At 34.3% G+C, this 25,200-nt stretch overlaps 1 protein-coding gene across 10 annotated transcripts in view; it reads left to right on the top strand.

Annotated features, from left to right (window-relative positions):
* OtopLa (proton channel otopetrin-like a) overlaps positions 1–25,200 on the top strand; it is a 259,273-nt gene that overhangs the window by 212,693 nt on the left and 21,380 nt on the right. For 8 of the 10 annotated variants that reach the window (XM_072532857.1, XM_072532854.1, XM_072532852.1 and 5 more), the window contains 3 exons: positions 5,059–5,362; positions 8,662–8,822; positions 13,456–13,627. In XM_072532857.1, coding sequence (XP_072388958.1) covers positions 5,059–5,362; positions 8,662–8,822; positions 13,456–13,627 — 637 coding nt within the window. The remainder of the gene's footprint in view (positions 1–5,058; positions 5,363–8,661; positions 8,823–13,455; positions 13,628–25,200) is intronic. The other 2 variants (XM_072532859.1, XM_072532858.1) reach the window with 1 other exon arrangement.

The following is a 25,200-nucleotide window of genomic DNA, read 5'->3' as shown; positions in this document are numbered from 1 at the left end:
TGTCGAAGGTAACCGGATGTCGTCATTGCTTTTATGGAGACAATTTGGCCTTTTTTTAATCTCTATGGCTTCTCGGATAATTTTTCGGTTTATAGAAGCCAATGGGGACTATAGTTCTGACCTAGAGCTGAAATTGCTATTCTGAAATTCATAAATGCTATTTTGGATTCTACGGTTTGTTTGGCCTATGTAAGATCAGGGGCCGTCTGCACAAGGAATTTCATAAACTTCGTGTTGTTCATTTGGTTTTGAAATTTTGCCTTTGATTGATCGGACAAAGATGAAATCCACAAGGAAACTAAGTTCCTGTAGCTGGCTGTATACCATGTATCACAAAAAATTTATTTAAAAATCCTTTATAGAAGATATATAATTAAAACACCTAATCGGGCTACATCACAAAACGTTTTCGGAATCTATATTCCATCATCAGTGTGTCCTAAAAGTATATAATCACTTTAACTAAAATTATAATTAAAATTATAATCAACCTTGGCCAAAATTTTAAATTTCATGTTTTCTTTAATTAAAGTGGTTATATACTTTTAGTACACACTGATGATGAAATATAGATTCCAAAAACGTTTTGTGATGTAGCCCGATTGGGTGTTTTCATTATATACCTTTTATAAAGGATTTTTAAATAAATTTTTTAAGAGATGAAATGTTTGTTGTAGGGTAAATATTGTCTATATTCCAGTTGATTTACAAATTTGATCAATTTTGTCAGTGACACCTTTGATGTAAGGAAGAAAAGCTTTCGTGTGATCAGGGGCTGAGGCTTTGGCTTGAGGTTGAGTAGGAGATTGATGTTTATGGATGGTTCTATTGAAGCGATTTTCTCGGTAACCATTTTGAATTAGGGCTTGTATTAAAGTAGAGAGCTCAGCGAGTCTGCTTGCATCATAGTAAACACGTATTGATCTGGAAAAAATCTGGTATTAATGACTGAATTAATTTTTGAAGGTGAATGATTGGAAATATCATGCAAATAACCACTTGTATTAGTGGGTTTTCAGTAAACAGAGTGATTGGTTTTTCTTTGTATTAACGTCGAGAAATGGTAGGAATGAATCAGTTTCCATCTCCATCGTGAACTAAATACTAGGATGTATACCGTTCGGATGAAACTAAAGCATCCATACCGTGGGGCCATGATGAATGTTTCGTCAACATATCGCAAAATTTACAAAGATATTGGCAGTTACTAGAGACAGTGATTGGGGCACCATTTATTTCTTTGTAGAATTGATTTTTGAAGATGACATGTGTTGGACATACAATGTTTAATGAAAAATAAGTGGTCTTGCTGGATACTGTATTCAGTTTCTAGAATATTTAGGGTTTAGTCTATAGAAATGTTTATAAAAAGTGAAACGATGTTGAAACTTACTAGAATGTCTGACGGTGAGATAGGATATTGTTTAAGAAGTTCGATAAAAAAAAATTTTGACTTCAGTCAAATCCAAAACCGTTATAGTGATCATATTTAAACAGCATCCAAAATAGGCTTACAGACCCATTTTTCGAAAAAGGAAACTTGATTGGTGAAAATTATTTAGATTAACTATGTAACAAAATTATTTGTGCATTTCAACAGAATGGTCAGTTACCACAGAATGTTTGGTTTTAAGATCGCTTTCTCACTATTATCGACGGTTTTAAACATTTTTAAACATGAATTTTCCAAATCGATGGATTAGAGATGGTGTGGTTTAGAGCAGATTTATAGAGTGGTCCGTCCGTTCTCCGCACCTAAATCCGTTAGATTTTTTTCTTTGGGGATATCTAATTATTTATGGGGCTTAACATGTTTCCAAATAATTATTGATGAATGTGAACTAATACGTGCAGAAGTCTTGGAAAGAATAACTCACGAATTTAATAATAGGCTTGCACATTGTCAGGTGCGTATTCTTTATAACTGTAAAGTGATTTAATCACCGTTTTAATAATTTTTTATACCAAACTTGGTATGTATGAATTAGGAATATCAAGTTTTTTTAAATGTGCAAAAATCTACAGGGTGTCCCATTTAAATTAAATAAGTTCAAGGTATTTATGGGTATTTGGTTGAGGTAAAACGAGAAGTAGAGCATTAACAAAAAATATGTCTTCAGATGCGTTATGTGTGATTGTACTTGCATGCAAACTAGAGGGTGGCACAAAACAGAGGCCTTTTCGGGTAGCTAACGAATTTTCTTGGAAAAGGCTTAGACCAAATAATTTTAATATCAAAGGGGACACTTACAAAGGATTACTAGTTCACTATCATATCTGAAGCACTCTAGAAGGGGGTGATACTACTTCTAAAATCTTAAATAGAAAGGGAGGTTAAATTATACCTCATTTTAAAGGTTATCCAATTCTTTTTACTTTAAAATTGTTTGATGTACTTATGATCTACAATTTTTGAATTTTATGGGCTTAAAGAATGTTAAGCACGAGAAGCTAATGGAAAGATTACAAAAACTAAACATTTATGAAATCTCATGTATTAAAAACGTTCTTGAGAGTCATACAGATCCGTATATATCAGAAATGTGAACAGCAAGACGACAACACTTCATTCGGCTTTAGAAGCGGTTTGGTAACTCGAGAGGCTCTATTCCAGCTCAACGTACTTACACAGAGAGCCTGAAACATGAACTTGGAAATATAAGCTTGCTTCATAGACTATCATAAAGCTTTTGACTGCATACAATACCAAAATCTAGCATAAATGCTCAGACCAACGGATGTAGATGTGAGTAACTTGGGAATCATTGAGTAACTCTACTGGTATCAGGAAGCTCAAGTAAGGATGGAGAGTAAGACATGGGAGGAAATGGACATAAGAAAGGGATAGACAGGGATGCACACTATCTCCACTACTCTTTAATCTGTATTCGGGAAACATCTTCGCTGAAGATCTTAAAGACACTAAAACAATTAATAATAAAAGATAGGTTGACAATACGGTCAATCTTGTCTTCCCTTGGTGTCCATTTCAAGAACCTCTTTGTCTATCACCTGATATGTATCCTACTCATCTCCATTTTAATCTGGCTATCCTTTCCATGACATCTGTCACCTTAGTCCATCTCTTGATATCTTGATTTCTTATTTTGTCTAGCAGAGTTATTCCTAACAAGGGTGGCTTTATTCTTTATTAAGGCAAGTGTTACTGCTTCGTATGTCAACACTGGGAGGACGCATAGATCAAATATTTTTCTTTTCAGGCATGTGGTCAGCTCACTTTTAAAAGTTTCTCTTAGTTTTCCATATGCTGTGCATCCAAGACCGATTGTTCTCTTCAGTTCGTGAGTTTGATTATCTCTGCCAATCACGCAGAGTGGAGATAAGATGTACAAGAGGAGTGAAAAAGGATAAAAATAACAATGGATATAGCAAGTAAAGTCTAGGGGTCTCCCTAATTGATACAAAATAGATCATAAGTTAAGATGGCTAGGGTACGTCCAAGATGGATATGGTATTCTTGTAGTCATATCCGGCGGCAAACGCTTCGGCAGGACACGTTTGTGAGAGGATTAATATTATTATGATCTTAGATAGAAACTTATGGAAAATGTAATTAGGAAAGCAAACAAGGTATAGGAATAAGACCCGGCTCATATTGAACCCAGTCGAGGCCCAACACACGCCGGCGAAATGCGTGAATAGTTTTGTGAAGCACGGTTAGAAGCGAGGTAACGCAAATTGAACCCACTCTACGACCAGCTCATGCACACGCCGATCTCACGTGAAAAGGTTTGTCATCAGCGTACAGTTTTTGTGGGTCGTAGCGTGCGTGTTCCACTCCCACTACTCCCTGTTGATTACTTTTACTTGAATTATACCATGGACCTCCGAGAACTGGTTTCGATTGAGGCAAAAAGATTCTTTGAAAACATTGTCTGGAACTTCTTTAGATAACTTATCCTCTCCTTATAACTCTCCATGGCTTTCTCTTTTTTTCAATTTCTAATTTTTCTTTCTTTTTTGCCTCTTTTTTCATTTTCAATTAAATTACACATTTGTGTTGGGCCTCGGCCGGGTTCTATATACGCCAGGCCTAAAGGCAAAGGGAATGATGATATTACTTCTTGTAACCAACTTTTCTTTTCAGTTATTTATCGACAGATCTCTTTTTGCTTAGGTGACTATGGTTCTTATATATTTTATTTTGGTACCTACTTGCTCTTGTTATATTTACCATGTCTATTCTGTACGTCATAAATACCAAAAATTTTTCCATTTTTCTTTTTTTTTTAAATAAACTATTGTAATAACTTAGTGATATGTTTATCCGCTTCGGTTTCTTTGATTTTGCTAAAGAAGTGTTTTACTTGAAAATACTTCTCGACTTTTATTTTATTTCATCCTTTTAACTCCTTTTATTATTGTTTTTTCTCTGTTTCTCTCCATTGAATCATAATATTTTAAATTGTAGCACGTTAAGAAAAAAAAACAAAATATTTATGGATAAACGCACAATAATTCATTTATTTTTCTATTAATATTATTCGAATACCATTGTAATAAATATATAAAAATAATAATAAGCCAAAATAACAAATAATAAACAACTAAAGGCAAAACTAAAATGTATTTAAACAAAATGAGAATGCTCACGCATCTACTGGCTTGGCATATAGGGTTGTATGTATTAACAATATTAATAAAGTTAGGCAATAAGTTAAATAGAAATAACAATATTCATTATAAAAAGGTTGTTGCATGCTGTTCTATGACAATCAATTGTTGCCTTGTTGCTTGTATTTGCTCATTTTGTTTAGGTATATTTTAGCGTGATAAACTTCAAATTAAAAAAATTAATAAAATGTTGCCTAGTTAGCTGTTGTTGAAATAAAATATTTGTATCAGCTGGAAGCATTTATTCACAACTTCGTAAAATTCCTTGTCCACATCGTTTGGATATAACTATAGATCGTGAAAGAATAAATTTGGAAGCGACAGTAAATTTAGCGCCCCAATTGATGTAGTTCTGGGACCCTTCTTCCTGACTGCTAAAATTATTCACCATTTTTATTATTTACTTTTGATTTGTGGGGGTAGAGCACCTACCGGCGCAACTCTGAAGGGGTGGTTGACGCAGGCCTGGCAGCCGTGCCTGTGCCTGTAGAAGAAATTACTCAATCTCAAGCTGCTACTGTTGTATCGCAGGAACAGCCTCCTGCCGCTCCTGCTGCGCCCGCCGCCACTGGTGGTTCAGCTACTCAGCCCGTTTCTCGCCAGTCGACTCCGGCTGCCGATGCAGAAGCAGGTGAGTCCAGCTCAGATTCGAAGAGTAAATGCAAGCGCAAGACTTCGCAGAACGACCATAGCCATGGAAGTTTCTTTTTAAGGATTGGAGCTATAGGTATGTATATCTATAAAATGTAGGTATTTATTTTTTTTATTATAAAAAAAGGTCCGAAGTCTGAAAGGTCTGAAAGAAATTTTAATTAAAATAATTTATTACTAAAAATTTTACATTTTAAAGTTAGAACTTGGGAGTCCACAAAAACAGTTTTCATGGAAATCGAAACTTAATGTTTCAAATTAAAACAAATTGTTTTAACTCAGCCGTATTATTCGGTAAATTTTTTCAGTGGTACGTTGACATGTTTACAGAGGAAAAATTAAAACAAGACAGAAAAATATTTTATTTGCAGTAACATCATACAAAAATTGAGTGTGTCGGCATGGACCATGAACGTTCTTCCCCAGTACCTTCAAGCTTCTGCGTAACATAATGTTCGCTTCCTCCGAACCTCTCTCCTGTTCAGTAACTTGTAAATCAATGTAGACCTTTCTAGAATTTACATTTTCCAAATATTTGGTCAATTGGACAAGATCTTTCCTTTCCTTAAATTTCTTGTCGGTAATTACTATTTAAATGGGAATAAGCTACAATTGAAGGTTAAAGTACGTTATTGACGTTTCAATTTCCACTTCGGAAATCGTTCCCCAAATACAAACATTAGTGGTATCACTGAGATGAGGTCCAGAAATTAAAACCAGTGTAAGACTAATAATGACATATGCCTTAAAAGCAAGACCCGACACAGCCATAACACAAAGGTTACTGGAAACTGAAAGTACTGAGAGTCATGAGAAGAATTACAGGAAATACGCTGAGAGAACGAAAGAGAAATTAAGACATTAGAAGTAAATGTAGCCTACAGTGTATAAACAAATGGACACTAAACAGAAAAATAGAATGAAATAACCACGTAAGCAGAATGCTGGAGATCCGTGTCGTCAAAGTAGCAAGAGATAATTCACCAATCGGCAGAAGTATCGGAAGACGGCTCAAAAGATGAAGTGACAACCTTTCATAGAGGTATTTATCCGCCAAGGAACAAGCAGAATTGCTTATAAAGAGAAAGAAAAAGAAGAAGAAGAAGAGTGCTGAGAAGTGCTGAAAATTTGGCCGGAGAATTTGCAGAAGACATCCCTGAATCAGAAATCGAACCTGTGGTTCCTGAAAAACCGCAAATACTTCATACAACTTAGCAATGGGTGGGAAAGATAAACCCCATTGCTACTCAGGATGACGAACTCTTTGCTGAATACGTCTTCATAAACGATCCAAATCCAAGGTCCCATTCAAGGATAAATCGCTAGAAACCTGTTGCTAGGCGAGAAATGTCAGAATCGATTAAACTTAATGGGGGAGGTATATGTGTAGGAATGTGGAAAGAATAACGAGAAGTCCTTATAACAGTATAACAGAAGTCAGTATAACAAATATATCAAATTTGTTATATATATACTGTCATATCATCCATCGCATAGGAAATTCGTTGGTACAAAATAGTCGGTATACGCATCATTGAAATAATGCTGTAAAATGCGTACATGTTGCATAATAAATACCCGGCACCAAAGATGTCATTTCTTGATTTTTGACAATCAATCATAGAAGTTTTTGTCGTACGGTCGGAGCATCATCCGAGGTATGCGGATATTCTTGATGCATCTCGACCGCCGCTAGGGAGATGGAGTGAAGGTTTTTTGCCTACATTCTCTTGCTCGTGGAATTTATATGCTCTTGTTTTCACACTCGGCAAGAAGCTCAGCGGAGGCTCTGTAGTCACCAAGGGGCCACCGGCAATACAGAATACTATAGGCAGTTTGAAGTATTTACGTGAATAATATTTTATCTTACATGTACAATTTATTCATTATTTTAAGCACCGTGGATGCCTTAGATCTCACAGAGATGCCAGCCCTTCATGCTTCAACGTGTGGTCAAATACACACTCCACGAGGTGTATAGGAACATCGGCGGAGTGTTGACTGTTCGTTGATCCTTTACTTCGTACCGCCACTTTTCGTAAAAACAAACTTAAATCCCGTAAGGACTTTGATTATTTCTGTCGAAAGATTTTAGCGACGAAGTGCTACCTCGGCTCGGCCACCGAGTGACGAGTAATTCTAAGTCCACCTGGGGCCTTTATTTACTCCTAACCGTCGGTGGTCTAGTGGAACGCTGTGTCAGTTCGGCACGATTCGAAATAGCTATAAGACAACCTCTTTTTTCCTCTTTCGAAGATCAATGCCTTACGGACAGGAAGCGTTCTCTCCGAGCTGTTAGCTGGCTTTCGTGAGGTGATTATAAGTTCATTGCCGGACTTTTCTTCACCTCGACGAAAGATGGTTCAACAGTTCACAACAGCGGTTCCTATACTTTTTGTTGTTTTGAATAATTTCGTAAATAGTAAACGCAAAAATAGTTGAAAGGCACTCGGCCAACAAGGTCTAGCTGGGGTCAAGATGCAGACCGACTTGATTCCGATTGGAAGATGCGCTGCCTTTTTATGTATTTCTTATTTGCAACTCCGCAGCGATAGTCTGTCGGAAGGCCAATAACAATGCAGTTAATAAAACCGTTTGTTATTGGCCGGCCAGAGTGACAGTCTTTGCTTTGATTGGCTACTCCGGCGACATTTTGTTGTCGGATGCCGACGTTAACCGACGAGAAACAAAACATGCTAATGGAGAAGAAGATCCAGAGCTACACCTCCCTTCGAAGTGCAAAAATGGAAGGAAACTGACAAAACGATGTGGTTGGTGTTCGAAGCAGCGAATTCGCAAGATGCTATGTATTACTGCAGAAAGTGTCCAAACCCAACAGGGCTATGTTTAGAGGCTTGTTTTGGACATTGGACATTTTTTTGCATTGTGCTATAACGGAATATTTTTGAATTTTTTGATCACTTGCAAGTAAACTTTTTTATGATTTTTAAAGTATAATACCTGTCATTTTTACATAAGATAAATATAGTTTGGACGATTCTGTTGATATTTTAATCATGAGGACAGTAACAGGAGTGTCACTGGACACTGGTGTCTAGAAATTAAAAAAAATTGCCCACGGCACACCGTATGCGTCATTACACACAAGTATTAAAACAAAAAAACTGAGTAATATTAAAAAGAAATTAGCATATTACCATTACCGTTCCTCAGTACCAGCCATGTGTTTTTTGTTCAATTTGGGCAGCGAAGATATGTAAATATGTAAATTAAATGTAGTCTCTTGCTCAGATATTTCTTTGGTTTCTGATATGAAATGTACTATTTTATTATGTAAAGTTTTAATTTTCTTTTATTTATTAAATCCTTAGAACTGTTTTAAAACAAAGATGGGTAATAGTACTTTTTTTTCAGCTTTTGGATTGGGAACGATGATTTATATTGGTTTAGAATTTGGAGGATTTTTCGAAATACCATTCGATTCTCCGTGTTACATGATTCTCAGAGGAGTAAATCCAACGTTACAAATGATTTTCACCTTCATGCAAATGTATTTCATCTTTATGAATTCAAGGGTAAGTAGATTTCTATATTTGTTACACGGGTGTTACAAAATTTTAATTACATATCTATTTTATTAAATTTTTTTAAGGGAGCAAGCAAACATTGTAATTAAATTTAGTTTATATACATTTGTTATCTTTAAGATTACCTTAAGATTAAATTTGTTAATTTTGGGAAGTTGGGTTACTTTGCTCTTATATTTTATAAGCATTCTAGTTGTATAACTTTTATTGTGTCTATTATGTAAAAATTAAAAACTTTTGTATTCCTAATAATGTTCTGAACCTATTTTCTTGTGGCATCTTAAAGTAATTACTATTTTAATGGGAATAAGCCACAATTAAAATTTAAAATGAGTTTATTGACGTTTCAATTTCCACTTCGGAAATCGTTTTCAAAAATAAAAACATTTATTAATTAATCAATAAATAATTAATAGTTTATTGGCGTGAGTTATCTTAATCAATGCAAGAAATAATATACTAATTACTATTAACAACTCGCAGATTGAAAATATGGACAATTTTACATACCTTGGAAGTGACATAACAGAAAACGGAGGTACGAAAGACGATATTATATATATATATATATATATATATATATATATATATATATATATATATATATATATATATATATATATATATATAAATACGACAATTTTAGCAAACTTAGCCCCGTTTGGAGGTCTTGCCAATATACCACAAAGACAAAGATCCAAAAATTCCAGTGAAACCTGGAAAGTAATAGAAACTCTTCTAGATAAATTGCAGGTCTCTGTTCGGTCCTTCAACAAAGACTATGCCGTCTGGAAACCTCAAGCTGTTCAGACCCTTTCCATGTATGTTGACTCTAATATTTTCCCAATTAATGTTTCTCATAGAACTTTGTAAGAGGGGGGTGAATAGTTTACGAGATATGGTGTCTTCTTGCCTAATACCTTTCTCCAAGCAAAATGTGTTTGTGTGGCCATAGTACATTAGCCAGTACTACAGCTATTGCTCTATTTTATATATTCCGAAGAAGACTTGTGTACCTATGATCAATAATGCACTCTGTAAGGGCTCTTAACATGGAGCTCGACTGAGTCAAATGTTTTCTCAAAGTCTACAAATAGTAATACAAGTAGTTTGTATTCTATAACTTTCTACATTAAGGATTTTATTACTTGTAGGTGGTAATTCCAGAGCCTCTCCTAAATCCGACTGGCTCTAGTGGTTATTAAAAATCTAGCTCTCCAGCTACGTGTAGTGGTTAGTAGAAAGTTCCAGTCCGTTAGTGATTATTTTTATAAGAGAGAGCCTTATAAAGGGCCTTAAAGTTTTTGTGATGCTAGCCTCCTATTTTTATCATTTCAATTAAACTGTAATCTTCTCTAGATGTTTGGTTGTTTTTCATATCTTTCAACGCTGATTTAACTTCCTCTTTCAATCTCCCCAAATTCAATATTCCTCTTAAAATACTGTTAGTTTCGTAAGGTGAATTCTTATCTTTTTTCAATTTGTATGTACTTATACACTTATGCATTCAGTTAATAATATTATTAATAAATAAACAACTTATTTAAACCAATAAAAAATTTACCAAAAACTCAATATTTCTTATTGTGTTCGAATTGATTTTAGATTGTATAAGACTTAAGGTGCTTTTAAGATAACAAGATCAAAATTCAGTATAGAGTTAATGATGGTATCAAGTTTTAATCACTTGTTAGTACAGTCACAGTATATTGCTTAAAAAGAATCAGTAGGTTCACTCTGCCGCCAGTCCTCTGTTCTTCATTTTCCATTTTTTTCACGCGCATGAGTTCCACGCGCAGATAAATTCCAGTTTTTGTTACACTGCTCAATATAATTTTTAATACACTGCTCGAAAATAAATAGGAAAAGTGTGACTTGTGGCGACCTAAATTTTAATGAGATTTTCGGAATAATGAATACTTTCCTGAAAACGAAGAGCTAATGAGGAAACTAATTTCTATAGATGAAAAAATAATAATACATTCGAATTATAAATTATATTTTGGGGATTTCAATTTTACGATTGCAGTTATAATAAAAACAAGATTATAACAAACACAAGTAGCGAACTATGAATACAAGTTAGAATATATATATATATATATATATATATATATATATATATATATATATATATATATATATATATTTCCACAATGACAACGTATTAATAATAAAATAATGAAATGAAAAAATGTCATATAGCCTAAAAATCCCACTGTAGGATCACTACATACACAACGTAATTAGTTAAACTCAAATTTTTATATACATTTACAATTGGAAGAATCTATCGATCTAAAAGGCTAGGATGTCACACTGTTTGTCCAGTAAGGTAACTACGCCACCTAGGAAAGAAATCTGAACTACCAACATCTACCAAAATTAAATATAATTAAGTAAAAGCTGTAAAAATGCTGTTGAGACATAAAAAATACGTTAAATGAAAGGGCACTACACAGTATTTTCAATATTAATAAACGTATAGCGACATACGAGATAGGATAGGGCACTACCGATAAAAATAGATTTACCATAACACAAATTTTGATTTTTTGACTTAAAAAATGCCTCAGGCTGAGTACAAAATAAACAACTGATTGAATCCTAACATGCGACATAGCAAATTAAAGGGGAGAATATAACGAATATATTCAGATAGAAAAAATAAACAAGGCGACTACTAAAAGAGTAGATAGGGAAGATACACAGTGTCTTCAATATTAATGAACGTATAGCGACATACAAGATATGATAGGGCACTATGGATAAAACTAGATTTTCCTTAAGACAAATTTTGATTTATTGACTTAAAAAAGGCTTCAGGCTGAGTACAAAATTAATTGATCGAATCCTGACATGCGATATATCTTCTCAGCTATTTAATATTATTTTTTAAAAGGTTCAAGAAAATTATGTTTTTTACATAGCTTAGGTTTTTTTTGAGACTAAAGCATAACGAATCAAACCAAAGCTGGGTTTTGAGAGGCATGTTAAATAGTTACTGCAAATAAGTAAATACCCAAATTCTTGCAGAATATAAAATAATAGAACATTATGTTACACCCAGCTAAGATACTCACAGACAGGAACAGTAACAGTCAAATCATAATTTTGAAAGATAAAATCTGATTCCACTTCCAGAAAACTATGGAAAAGTGATAGCATATATCGCTGTTAAGGAAGTATAATGACATAACTCTAAAATTTTGAAAACTGACTTTATTGTATCGGAGGGATCAAAACTGCATTTTCAACATATTTGTAAATCGTTGTAATTTTACTTACGAATTTCGCCATGACCGGTGATTCCGTAAGTACAGTTATGATGATTTAAAAATATATAGAAAATGCAGTTTTAACCCCTCCAACATAATAAAATCATTTTTCAAAATTTTACAATTATGTGTTTATACTTCTGGAACAGTGATATACTGATCTCCAAGGACGTAGAAATTCTTTACAAGTACTACTTAGTACAAATCTATTTCACTTTGACAAACACGATAGATACTTATGATTAATTATTTAAATAGATTAAGTCAATTAGGCAATATGATTTTTCAAACTTTAGAAGTGTGTATAGTGGGTATGAGAAGAATTTTACCATTTATGAAATTTATTTTCCACTTTCCAAAGAACTTCTATAATAATAATTATTTTATTATAATTTTGGAATGTTCTTTGAAACTAATGGAATATTTTAAATCTTGCAACAGCAGCATTTTTCGCCAAATGAAATCGTGAAAATGTGAGAGTGAACCTACTGATTCTTTTTAAGCAATATACTGTGGTACAGTCGTCAGAGATTTGACCTTTATAAATCATACGAACAAGCTAAATTTTACCGAGAATGTCAATTTTGGGACCGCAAAAAAGATGTAAACCAGATTGCTACTCTTATCCCACGTTCCCCCTAAAACGACACTTCGTAGGAGATGAAAAAGAGAAAAAATCGATTTACTAAGAATCTGTAAGCCGTAAAAAAAAAATGTTTTAAATAAAAAATATATCTGAAACAATTTTTAACTAGCATATTTATTAGCACTTTTTGTGTAAAATGAACCGTTCTCTCAGAAACAACGCTTTAAGCGACCGACAATTTCATTTTCCATTGTTAGAGCCTAATCTTCTTCTTCTAAAATTTGGATTTTGAGTTTTGGCAACAAATGTGAGGCATTTGAAATATTCTTAAAAAACGCAGAATTTAAACTTTTAAGGCGGTATTGGATGAAGTTTGTAGCTGGAGTTGTGTAGTTTCGAAAAACGTTTTAGATAATGTGTAATGTGAAAGTTTAAATTCAGCGTTTTTTAGGCATAATTCAAACGCCTTTTGATTTTTATCGATAAGACAGTTTTTACTGTCGAGTTGATACAAATTTTATTTAAAATTTATTTCGCGCTCGTAAGTGACATTTAAAATCGCCGATCGCTTCAAGTGTTGTTTCTTAGAGAACACGGTTTTTTCCGCCCCCCCCCCCAACGAAATGACGTTTTTGGGGGAAAGCCGGAGGTAGTTTGTTCGTATGATTTAGAGGTTTAGTTGTATTTTTGTCTTTGACGACTGGAGTATTTTAACACACACAAAAATAAAAAAAATGTTTATTTATTTTTGTTTCAGTTAAACATTCATCGATTTAAAGTGATTGCACGATTTGGTTTAATGCATATTGTAGCCACGAATATTTGTGTATGGATTCGAACTTTCTTCATCGAATATTTGAAGGATATTACGAAGTACCATCTAAAATACTTCAATGCCACCAACATATCTAGTGAAACATCATTAGGAGGTAAGTCAATATTATTATTTTAAACGAAAGGAATATTACAAGGATGATAAAGTTTGTCAATTCATAATAAATATGTTTAATTATTATTTTTACCTTTATTTACCATTTACCTGATTTGTCACTATAGAAACCTCAAATTTTTAAACTAATTTTACTGAAATTATGTCGTAATTATTATACGGGTGTGTTAAAAGAAGCGGGACGATCGAATATTTCATGAATTATATATCGAAGCAAAAAATTGAAAAACACGTGTTGAATATTTTTCAAAAATCTATGACACCAAACACATTCCATAGAGCGGTGAGGGGGACAACTTTGAAATCTTAAATGGGAACCGCACTCTTTGCTACAGAATTAAATTATTTTCACATTTAAATCTGCCATTTTTAAAAGCTGCTTTCTTCACCTTTAAAACGCATTTTGATTTTTGTTGATGGGACAATCTGATTAACTACTACTACTACTAAGGATTTCCACAGTTTTCACTGTCTTCCTTCACTCAACCTTTTTCTCCAATTCTCCCTGTCATTCCAGTCTCCATCTCGCAGGGTTCTTTTCTCCATAGCCTCGTCGATTTCATCTCTGAATGACCTTCAGGGTCTTCCTCTCTTTCTTCTTCCAATCGGGCTCCATTCTGTGATTTTGTTTATCCAGTGTCCTCTGTCCGCTCTTCTGACGTGGCCGTACCAGGATAGTCTCTTCTCCTATATATAGTCGATTATGTCTGATTGCACTCCCATTCTCCGCTTAATCTCTGCGTTTTCAGTTCTGTCTCTTTTTGTAAGTCTACAGCTTCTCCTCAGGAACTCCATCTCTACTGCTCTTATTCTACCTCTATTTCTCTTGTTTATTGTCCAGTTTTCGGACCCATATGTCAGGATACTTCTTGTCAGGGTATTATATATTCTCTTTTTTGCCTTTATCGTAATGTTCTTCTCGAAATCTCGTAATCTGATTAAAAGATATCGAATTTTAACCGCCGAGTTAATACAAATTTTATTGATTTCGCGCGCATAACTGACATTTAAAATTGCCGGTCGCTACAAGCGTTATTTCTGAGTAAACGGTTCATCATCATCATCATCTTTCGCTCGACAATTATCTGTGGGTCCTGGCCTGCTCTAAGATTAATCGCAATTCTGTTCGGTTTCTAGCAAAGTGTTGCCATCTTCTGATCTCTAGTATTCCTGTCGGTCTCAACTCCATCTAACCACTTAATTCGCGGTCGGCCTCTGCTTCTTGTTCCTATAGGTCGTTAGCTTTTTGGCAATTATGTTGTCAGGCATTCGTATTATGTGTCCAGCCCATCTAAGTCGCTGTATTTCGTAAGTTGCCTGGAGTGTACTTTTGAAGGCTTTGGCTTTATCTCGTAGATTGGATAGTATGATATTAATTACTTTCATATGAGAGTGAGGCTTTGAATTTTGTTTGGTTAGGTTTTTGAATTTGTTCCAGAATTTTGAACCTTCTCTGTAGTCTAGTCCAGACGTAACTCGTCTTCACTGTTTTTGTTTGAGCTTGTTAAAGCTCTAGTCTTATAGAAGATGAGAGTCGGTTTATTCTGTTTTGATGCGTAGATCTCGGAATATTTTACTTTCGAATTGCGGATATTTACCGCACTATCGAGCGAGGAAAGGTAATCGATCAGTGGTTCGAAGATGGGCTGGTCTGTCAAATTTTTACATATTCTTACAGTAGCCTAACTCACATAGTGCGTATTAGTCCACGACTTATGCACCAGGATGACAATATATTCTTCTTTCTTCACTGGCTTTACAACTCGGGGTGAGTCTTCGCCGCATCCACTATCGCCCTTCATCCTCTACGATTTTGCGCTTCTATTTTCCATTGTTGTACCCCAATTCTAGATAAATCGGCTTCAACATCACCCTTCCATCTTTTCTCTGTCGGCCTACTGATCTTCTATCATCTGGTATTTCAAAAAACACTGTCTTTAACACTCTGTCATCCTCTGATCGTACCACGTGACCTGCCCGGTTTGCCTTGATATGTCTAACTATGTTTTTAGTTCCATACAGTCACCAATTCAGCATTGCGGCGTCTTCTCCAATCCCCTGTGAATTAATCTCTTTGAGGGCCAAATATTATTCTGAGAACCTTTCTTTCAAATACTAGAAGCTTATTGATTTTCCGCTGGTTAAGAGTCCATGTTTCAATGCCATATGTAATAATTGGGCGAATAATCGACTTGTACAGTGTTAAATTTAGATGTTCTTTTTAGCAGCTTCGATCTTAATAATGTTGAAAGAGAGTATAATGCTCTATTTCCCTTGAGCTATCCTTGCTGCGACCTCTTTTTCTATGTGGTTGTCTGCTGTGATTATCGCCCCCAGGTATTTAAACTCCTTTAATACTGATGTTCTGCCTAACTCTTGGTCTTGGATCGTTACTACCATGGATTTCGTCTTTTCTTCATTTATTCGGAGACCCAGACTACCTGTTTCCTCCTCGAGCTGTGAAAACACCTCTCTCACGTCTTTTGTAGAATACGTGACTGCATCTATATCATCAGCAAAGGCTAGCAACAATTTTGATCCTTGATCAGCAAATCCTCCTGTCAGCTCAGACGATATTTTACTTATTGCATATTCTAAAGCAAAATTGAACAGCAACGGTGACAAGGGATCCCCCTGCCTAAGTCCTGAATTTATACAAAATGGCATTGATGTTCTGCTTCCTATCTTCACTTGCGCATATGAGTCTGTCACGCACATTTGCGTTAATTCAACTAATTTCCTTGGTATTCCCATTTCTAACATTGCTATCCACAATTTGCTTCATTTTATGGAATCATATGCTTGCTGGAAATCTATGAAAATTTGACAATATATTTGATAATATAATTTGACAATATATTCGTTGAATTAATATTCTCGTTTTTGCTGTGATAGGGGGCTGCACACTCTTTTCTGTTTCCTGTGATGGATAAATTTGTCTTTACAATTTTTTAAATGTTGTTAGAAATTCATCTACGTTTGCAAATATTGTTCCTATTTTATTTTTATGGTTGTTAATTTATATTTTTTTCTTTTTGTATGCTTCTTTTTTATGAAAAACAAGAGCAGGAATCATAATGATCTTATTTTTATATCTGTGTATATTCATAGTACATTTTAAAATAAAAATATAATTTTACAATAATTTTACTTATAATAACTTATATTAAATTTTTGTCAAGAAAATGATGGTTAGACAACAACGTCGTCACTTCCTTTCTCGCCCTAAGTTTCGATACGGATGACAAGAGCCAACGCACAAAGTTTGCCTGTTAATTTAATAAAGCCCTCTTAATAGGTTATAATTTAATAACACAACATCTTAGGAGTAATTTCTCGTCAAATAGTAAACTTAGTTAGTAAAATTGATTATGAAAACAATAATGCGAGAAAGTATATTATACTCTACGGACAACAACGGTCTAGAACTCCAGGGATACAGCTTATTATTCATGGCGTGTCTTTTTCATGAATAAAATAAGAAAGGATCAAATTTCATACAATAAGGTCAAATAATTCTGTTAATTATAATGTTTATAATTTTTCATTTTGTATCATTTATCTCAAAATTAAATTTTTTATACTTTCATCATTTTTAACGCTCCCAACGTTTTTGAATACCCTGGGATAACATTAATTAAAGGCGGGTTGACACGATCCAAGTGTACTTGGTTAAAATCTGCTTGGACGTTGCGCACGCAACACTTGGAAGATACTTTGATCATGTCACATGTTCATCTAAGTACACTTGTATCAACAGGTTCTATCCAAGTTAAGTTGTACCAAGTTATGTGGTATTGTAAAATTACAATGGCGTCGGTGTCAAAAAATTGAAAACGAGAAGTAAATATAAAAACAAAATGGTCTGAAAGGCAGATTCATGGAGTTATACAAAACTAAGGAAGCATTGTGAAATGTACGGATAAAGGAATTAAAAAAATAAGGATACTAGTGCGGCATTTTTTCTGAACACCTTCCACAATCACTTATGCCATCTTTACAATGGTTATTTGACATATATATATATATATATATATATATATATATATATATATATATATATATATAACAATCTTAAATTGCGCCAAAGAAGTTGGAGGATCACAAGCACACAACAGCAATAGAAAACTTTCAGATGAAACAACAGCTCTCCTGAAACAACGAAGAGAAATGAAAATTAACTCCAATATTAATAGAATTGAATATACCGAACTGTGCAAAGTAATACGAAAAAAAATCGCAGAAGATATAAAAACCTACAATGAACGACTTGTACAAAATACAATCGAAAACCATAAAAACTATAGGAAAACCAAGAGGAAGTTGGCAATCGGTAGAAAGCAAATAATAGCATTGGGAAACAACAACGAAAGGATCACAAATAGGGATGAAATAATAAAACATGTAACCGAATTCTATGAGGCTCTATATAAAGCTCCGGAAGCACAAGAAATAGGCGAAGAAGAAATTGCGGTTCAAGAAGATGTACCAGATGTTCTCGTGGATGAGGTAGGGGCAGCTCTTAAGAGCATGAAGAACGGCAAGGCAGCCGGTAATGACGGTGTTACAGCCGAACTTCTAAAGATTGCTGGTAAAACAACTTGGAAAATCCTAGCAAAAATATACACAGACTGCCTAAAATCGAGACATATTCCAAAAAAGTGGAATTCAGCCAACATAATCCTTATTCACAAGAAAGGTAGCAAGGAAGACATTAGAAATTATAGACCGATCAGCTTGCTACCTGTGATATACAAGGTATTCACCAAAATCATTAACAACAGAATACAGAACACACTTGACGCTGCACAACCCCGAGAGCAAGCAGGCTTTAGAAGTGGCTTCAGCACAATGGATCATATTCAAACATTAAGGGAAGTAATGAGCAGAACAAAAGAATATGATCTACCACTGGCGCTAGCATTCATAGACTTCGAGAAAGCATTTGACTCCGTATACCCAAGAGCAGTCATAGAAGCTCTTGTCGACCAAGGAGTAGATAAACCATATGTCGAAACGCTAGCAAATATATACAAAGAGGCCACAGCTAGAGTAAGCATATATGAAAATACCCCAGAATTTCCCACTCAGAAAGGAGTCCGACAAGGAGACACCATATCCCCTAAGCTCTTCACTGCAACCTTAGAAAATATCTTCCGGAAATTAGACTGGAACAACCAAGGTCTATGTATAGATGGAGAATACCTAAACCATCTTAGATTCGCTGATGACATCATTCTAATTGCTAGAAGTCCTAAAGAATTACAACTGCAAATTAATGACCTTAATACAGCCAGCAATGAGGTAGGCCTAAAAATGAACCTAGCAAAGACTAAAATAATGTGCAATGATCTGATCGCCAACGTGGAAATAAAAATTAATGAAACCTCGCTAGAAGTAGTAGATGAATACATATACCTGGGACAGCTCATACATAAATCGGGATCACTACTTCCGGAAATCAACAGACGAATAAAACAAGCGTGGTCAGCATTCGGACGAAATTCCATAGTCTTCAAGTCCAAAATGCCACTATACCTCAAGAAGAGAGTATTTGATCAATGCATATTACCCGTCTTGACATATGGATGTGAAACTTGGATATTAAAGAGAGAAATAACGTCGAAACTCCAAGTAACTCAAAGAGCAATGGAAAGATGTATGCTAGGGATAACAAAGAGGGATCGTAAAAGAATTGAATGGATACGGAGGCAAACCCAGGTGACTGATGTAATCCAAAGAATAAAATCCCTGAAATGGCAATGGGCAGGACATATGGCAAGAAGAACAGATAACAGATGGACCACTAGAACAACTATGTGGTACCCCAGGAACGCTAAGAGACCAAAGGGGCGCCCAAATCTCAGATGGGATTATGATATTAGAAAATTAACAGGAACAACGTGGTCTCGAATAGCACAAGATAGAAAAATATGGGCGCAAATGAGCGCAAATTATTAGAACAAAGTATAACTAAGACATCGTCGAATAATAATAAGAACATAAAATAACATTGAAATAAGGGAGGCTGCACCGTAATTGGAAACGGTTGATAAAGCTGCACATGATGATGATGATGATATATATATATATATATATATATATATATATATATATATATATATATATATATATATATATATATATATATATATATATATATATATATATATATATATAACGGTTTGATTACGGCTGTCGCTGCTTCTCCGCCCCCGATGGATTCGCCCTGTATAAAGATATAAAGTGGTGATAGATTCAACAGGACTTCCAACGATACAGTAGGAGTTGTTTTTATGGCCCCCGTAATACACAAGCATGCTAGCCTTTGTGTATTACCTAGCAGCCTTATTGCTCCCACTTGCTGCGTTTTTGTCATCCACGTCACCGATCCATAGGTTATCATGGATTTAATAACCCTTGTGTATAACCATAGAGTCATTTTGGGGTTAAGTCCCCAATTCTTACCGCACATTCTTCTACATCTGCTCAGGGACATAGTAGCTTTCTGTGTGGTTTTCAGAATGTTAGTATTCCATGTAAACCTATGATCAAAATACACCCCAAGGTATTTTGTTTCTTTGGCAAATGAAATCTTTGTTTTTTCCAGCACCCGTGGTTTTAGGCCTTGTAGTGCTGTTTTTTTGGTGAAGTTGGCGGTTTGTGTTTTCTGAGCATTGACTATCAGTCTCTCTTGTTTACACCAGTCGTCAACTATATTTAAGGCTGTTTGCATTCTCTCAGACACTACCTGAGCAAACCTGCCCCTGAAAACGTTTGCTATATCGTCAGCATATCCTAGACAATAAAAGCCTTCTGTAGACAGATTTCTGAGAAGATCATCTACCAAGGTTGCCCAAAGTAGAGGGGACAGAACTCTTCCTTGTGGACAGGCTCCACGTACTTTTGCTTTGATGGTTGCTTTACCCAGAGTGGACATTACTGTCCTATTTTCCAGGATGCCCTTATTCATCTGCATATTACCGCAGGTGCGCCTCGTCTACTCATAGCCCCTATCAAAGAGCTGGTGGTAACATTATTAAATGCCCGTTCTATATCTATTTATAATAATATATAATTTGTCACTATACAGTGGTTGTTTAAAGCGTTTTATGGTGATAATTTTGGACAACAGTGTGTAGATTTATTTCCTGGGTGTTTAAGGGAAGATCAATTCCTTGCGTAAAGTCAATTCTTAATATTGTTAAAAATTTTAAGTTGTTATTGCCTCAAAAATTTCAGAAAAAACACGCTCAAGAAGTGTCATCAGAAAAAGTTGAGAAAAGAGAATGCCAGGATACACAAATTTGTGCAACAATCGAGGTAGATTCAACACGTTCAAGTAGAAGCGTTGCTAGGGAGTTCGATGTTAGCAATGTTACTGTAACGAAAGTGTGGAAAAAGCACGGTTACAAGAATTTTAAATATTGCTTGCTATTTATGCTGCGAAAACGCAGCAGCTTTATCCAGATGACTACTTTCGAAGAATGGAGTTTTGTGAAACACTAATAACGAAGGCTAATGATGAACCAAATTTTATTAAAAACATTTTATTTACTGATGAATCTTTTGTTTCGTTATTGGGAAGATACAATCCTTCCATTACGAGGTATTGGGCGCGGGAAAACTAGCACAGAACGTCTGTGCTGGCATTTTAGGATACTACATAATAGGTTCATTTTTTATTGAGGGCTACTTGAATAGTAGAGTATACCTCGATTTGTTACAGCATCATGTTCTTCCTGCTATTCTAAATCTTCCTGGAGATTGTTTGGTTTCATCAAGACGGCTGTTCAGTTTACAATGCTCAAATAATTAGGGAGTATCTAAACAATACTTGTCCGAATCGAGTTCTCAGTGGAACAGGCCATATAAGTTGCCTAAGATCATCCTGGTGCTAAAGCCCAAAATGTGGATGAATTAAAAAATCGAATACAGCATAAACTCTTTTATCTGTCCGTAGGAGTTTTTATGACAGATTGGGATACTGTTAAGTCGTAAAAGGTCAAATATTTCAATCATTTTTGTAGGGTATAAAGAATTATTTCTTATTTTATTAATAATAATTTTTATTTTCAATAAGAAAATATTTTTTGTTTTATCTCTTTAAACAATGCGCCTTAATTTTAATTCAATCACAAAAAATTGTTCACATTATCAAAAACCGATACAAATGCACAGTCTTTTAAAGGTCAGTGCATTTTTATGTAGTTTATGTACTCTAAGAAATGAACAGGGTATACCTAATAAAAACAAATATCGAAGGACGAAGATGTACATCCCATGCGTTGTTATGTGTTACTCAATGATTTTCTGGTACCTCGTACGAAGTAACATTGCTGATTTCAGCGCTATATGTAGTATGTCGAAAAACCGTTGTACAATAACTACTACTCTACAAGTAGTAACCGTTACAATTTATTAAAAACCTGCTCCAAAAACACATCTTTTGCCTTCTCTTTCTTTGTAGTTGACGAAGAACTTTCAAAAATGGCGCAGGCGCAATGAAGATGTATTTGACAAAGGCCGCAAATATTTTTAATTTGAATATTTTATAAAACTTTGATTAATAAAAATTTTAAAAAATTAACAAATCGAAAAAATACAAAAAAAATATTAAACATTAAATTTTTAAAGGAGTTTTATAAGGATGAACATAAGTCAAAACTTATTATTTAGACGAGCTACCTTAAATCAAGAAAAGAAGGCTCTACGTTGAGTAGAACCCGAGATATGCAAATTTTTCCATTCCGATTTCAGTTTTTCCCCACCATGCAGCCTCGACGACATTTATTTTCCCTTACTAACTTTAACAAGTTTCCATACTGTTATTTATACATAATTTAACTTAATTATAAATAAAACTGTTGCGCTACGAATTATAAAAAAATAATTGTCTCAGGTTCTATGGGTTGTACAAACTTCTTTTTTTAAGGTGTATTTTTTCATAACCTTTTAGATTATGTATTTTGTTTTTTTTTTGTAAAGGTTAAAACGGAGCAGAGAAAATATAATTTTCACTAAGTGTTTCAAAAAGGTATGTCATAAATTAAATCACGCATTCCGGGGACAAAAATAAATTGATTGAATCCAACTTACCTTAGTACAAAAGTGTACACAAAAAAAACTTACAGCCCTTTGAAGTTACAAAATAAAAATTGTTTTTTTTTTATTATCTCCTAAACTACTTGACATTACGTAATAAAAATGGACACGTTACTTTCTTGTTCTGGAAGCATTTTTCATACAAAAGAAACAACAAAATCTAAGCGCACAGAAAAATTTTAAGGTGGGTGTGCAGCCCTAAATCCCTCCAAACTTTTGAGTACGTTCAAATTAAATGAATTTTGTGGCATCATTAGTTTAACACATTGTTTTTTAAATTTTTTTGCCTCCTATCACTTTTTTCAAAAAACAGTTTTTATTGAGTTACGGCCCTTTCCATTAACCTTTAAAAAATTACGTGCAACTAAATAAATGCCTTAACGAATTAACGATACGAAATAAATAAATAAATAATGAATTAACAAGTACAAAAAATGTCTATAACCTCTATAAATATGATATTACAATAAATGTTCAAAATGACCCCATTTTCTTCAATACACATTTGTTATCGTTTTAATAAGGAAAACCGAATGCGCTTGATGCGCGAAATCGAAATTGATTTGCAGCTTCAACTATTCTAACCCTCAATTGTTGTTCGTCCTCTACTGTTACAGAGTACACTTTCTCTTTCATAAACCCTCCATGCAAAAGTCCATGGGGTTAAGACCTGGACTTCTGGGTGGCCAAGAAATGGGTGCGTCACGACCCCTTCCAATCCACCGACCAGGATAATGCCTGCAAAGGTCCCGGACTTTATTACTGTAATGTGGTGGAGCGCCATCTTGTAGAAACCACATATTTTGCCTTATTGCAATATTCACTTGTTCCAAATACTCTTGTAAATCGTTTGCCAAGAACTGCAAATAATTATCACCATTTAAATTGTTGGGAAGAAATACTAGGCCTATTAGATTGTTATCCACAATTCCTGCCCAAACATTAACTTTGAAAGTCCTTTGGTAATGAGTCGTTTTTTTGGCGTGATGATTTTCGTCTGCCCAAATGTGCTCGTTATGATGGTTTGTTATTCCATTTCTACTGAAGGTAGCCTCGTCGGTAAACAAAATATTTCTAATAAAATTAACATTTCGAGTGTTTTCCATTAACAACCAATGGCAAAATCCAATCCTTTTAGGATAATCTTCAACCAATAACTCTTGAACCGTTGTTAAGTGATAGGGTTTAAGCAGCTGATCCCTCAAACGCCTCCAAACCCTTTTTAGTTAAGCAGCTATGACCCTTGTAATTGTTCCAGGGACTTCTTCAATGATTTCTAAAATGTCTTCATCAGTTACATCCATTATTGGACGACCACTATTGCCAGCAACTTGCGGTTGGAATGTACCCGTTTCCCGTAAACGACGATCAATGGTCAGAAATAATCGTCTATCGGGTGTATTTCCATTGGGGTTGACATTCACCTACGATATTCCCGATAGTTTATTGAAATCATAATTTAATCTGATCTAACTTACCCAGTTAAATGCATATCTGCCATTTCCTAAAATGTGGAGGTCACACAATAGATGATAGCTTCAAATTATTGACTATTATTGGACAACTAGGAAGAAACTAGTTTTTCGAAAAAGTGATAAGAGGCAAAAAAAGTTTTAAAAATAATGTGTTAAACTAATATGTGATACCACAAAATTAATTTAATTTGAACGTACTCAAAAGTTTGGGGGGATTTAGGGCTGCACACACCCCTTAAAATTTTTCTGTGCGCTTAGGTTTTGTTGTTTCTTTTGTATGAAAAGTGCTTTCAGAACAAGAAGGAACGTTTTTTAACGTTGAGGTAAGTTGGATTCAATCAATTTATTTTTGTTCCCGGAATGCGTGATTTAATTTATGACATACCTTTTTGAAACACCCTGTATAGTAACTATATAGGTACATAAAATTCATATTGGGAAATGTGCTTTAAACATTTTTATTTCCTATTTTAATAATTATAAACAATTGAAAAAATGCTTATTTTCGGGTTTAATTTGCAATAAATTATTTGTTTAGTAACTTTTCTTAATTTAAAAAAATTCATTTTAAAAAGCAAGTATTTTTAAGAAAGTCTGTTTTTTTATCTACAACACAGTTTTTTCACGATATTAAAACGAATGAAAAAGTCGCTTTTTTGGTTAAATATTTTTAAAAGCTCACGACGCGGTAAAAACTTCGATACCCACGAGATGGTACTCCTTTTCTATTAACTTCCCCCAGATATTCCAGTTAAAAACTAGCGCCCAGTAATTTTTCGTGTTTTTTTCGTAATTTTTTAAGCGCTTTTTCGGCTTTGTTTAATAGGATAGTAATTTCTACAAACAATTAAAATCAGTCTAAACATTTAGAATGTTTCTTTGAATTTCTTTACGTGTTTCTCATTGTTATTTAGCTATATTATTGGTTAATTTACATTTGATAGATCATTCAAGGCTTAATGAACCATATTTT

This window comes from Diabrotica undecimpunctata, chromosome 5 (genome assembly GCF_040954645.1).
Source record: "Diabrotica undecimpunctata isolate CICGRU chromosome 5, icDiaUnde3, whole genome shotgun sequence".
Lineage (NCBI taxonomy): Eukaryota > Metazoa > Arthropoda > Insecta > Coleoptera > Chrysomelidae > Diabrotica > Diabrotica undecimpunctata.
The sequence above is the reverse complement of the archived record's forward strand: the minus strand, read 5'-3'. Positions and strand labels throughout refer to the sequence as shown.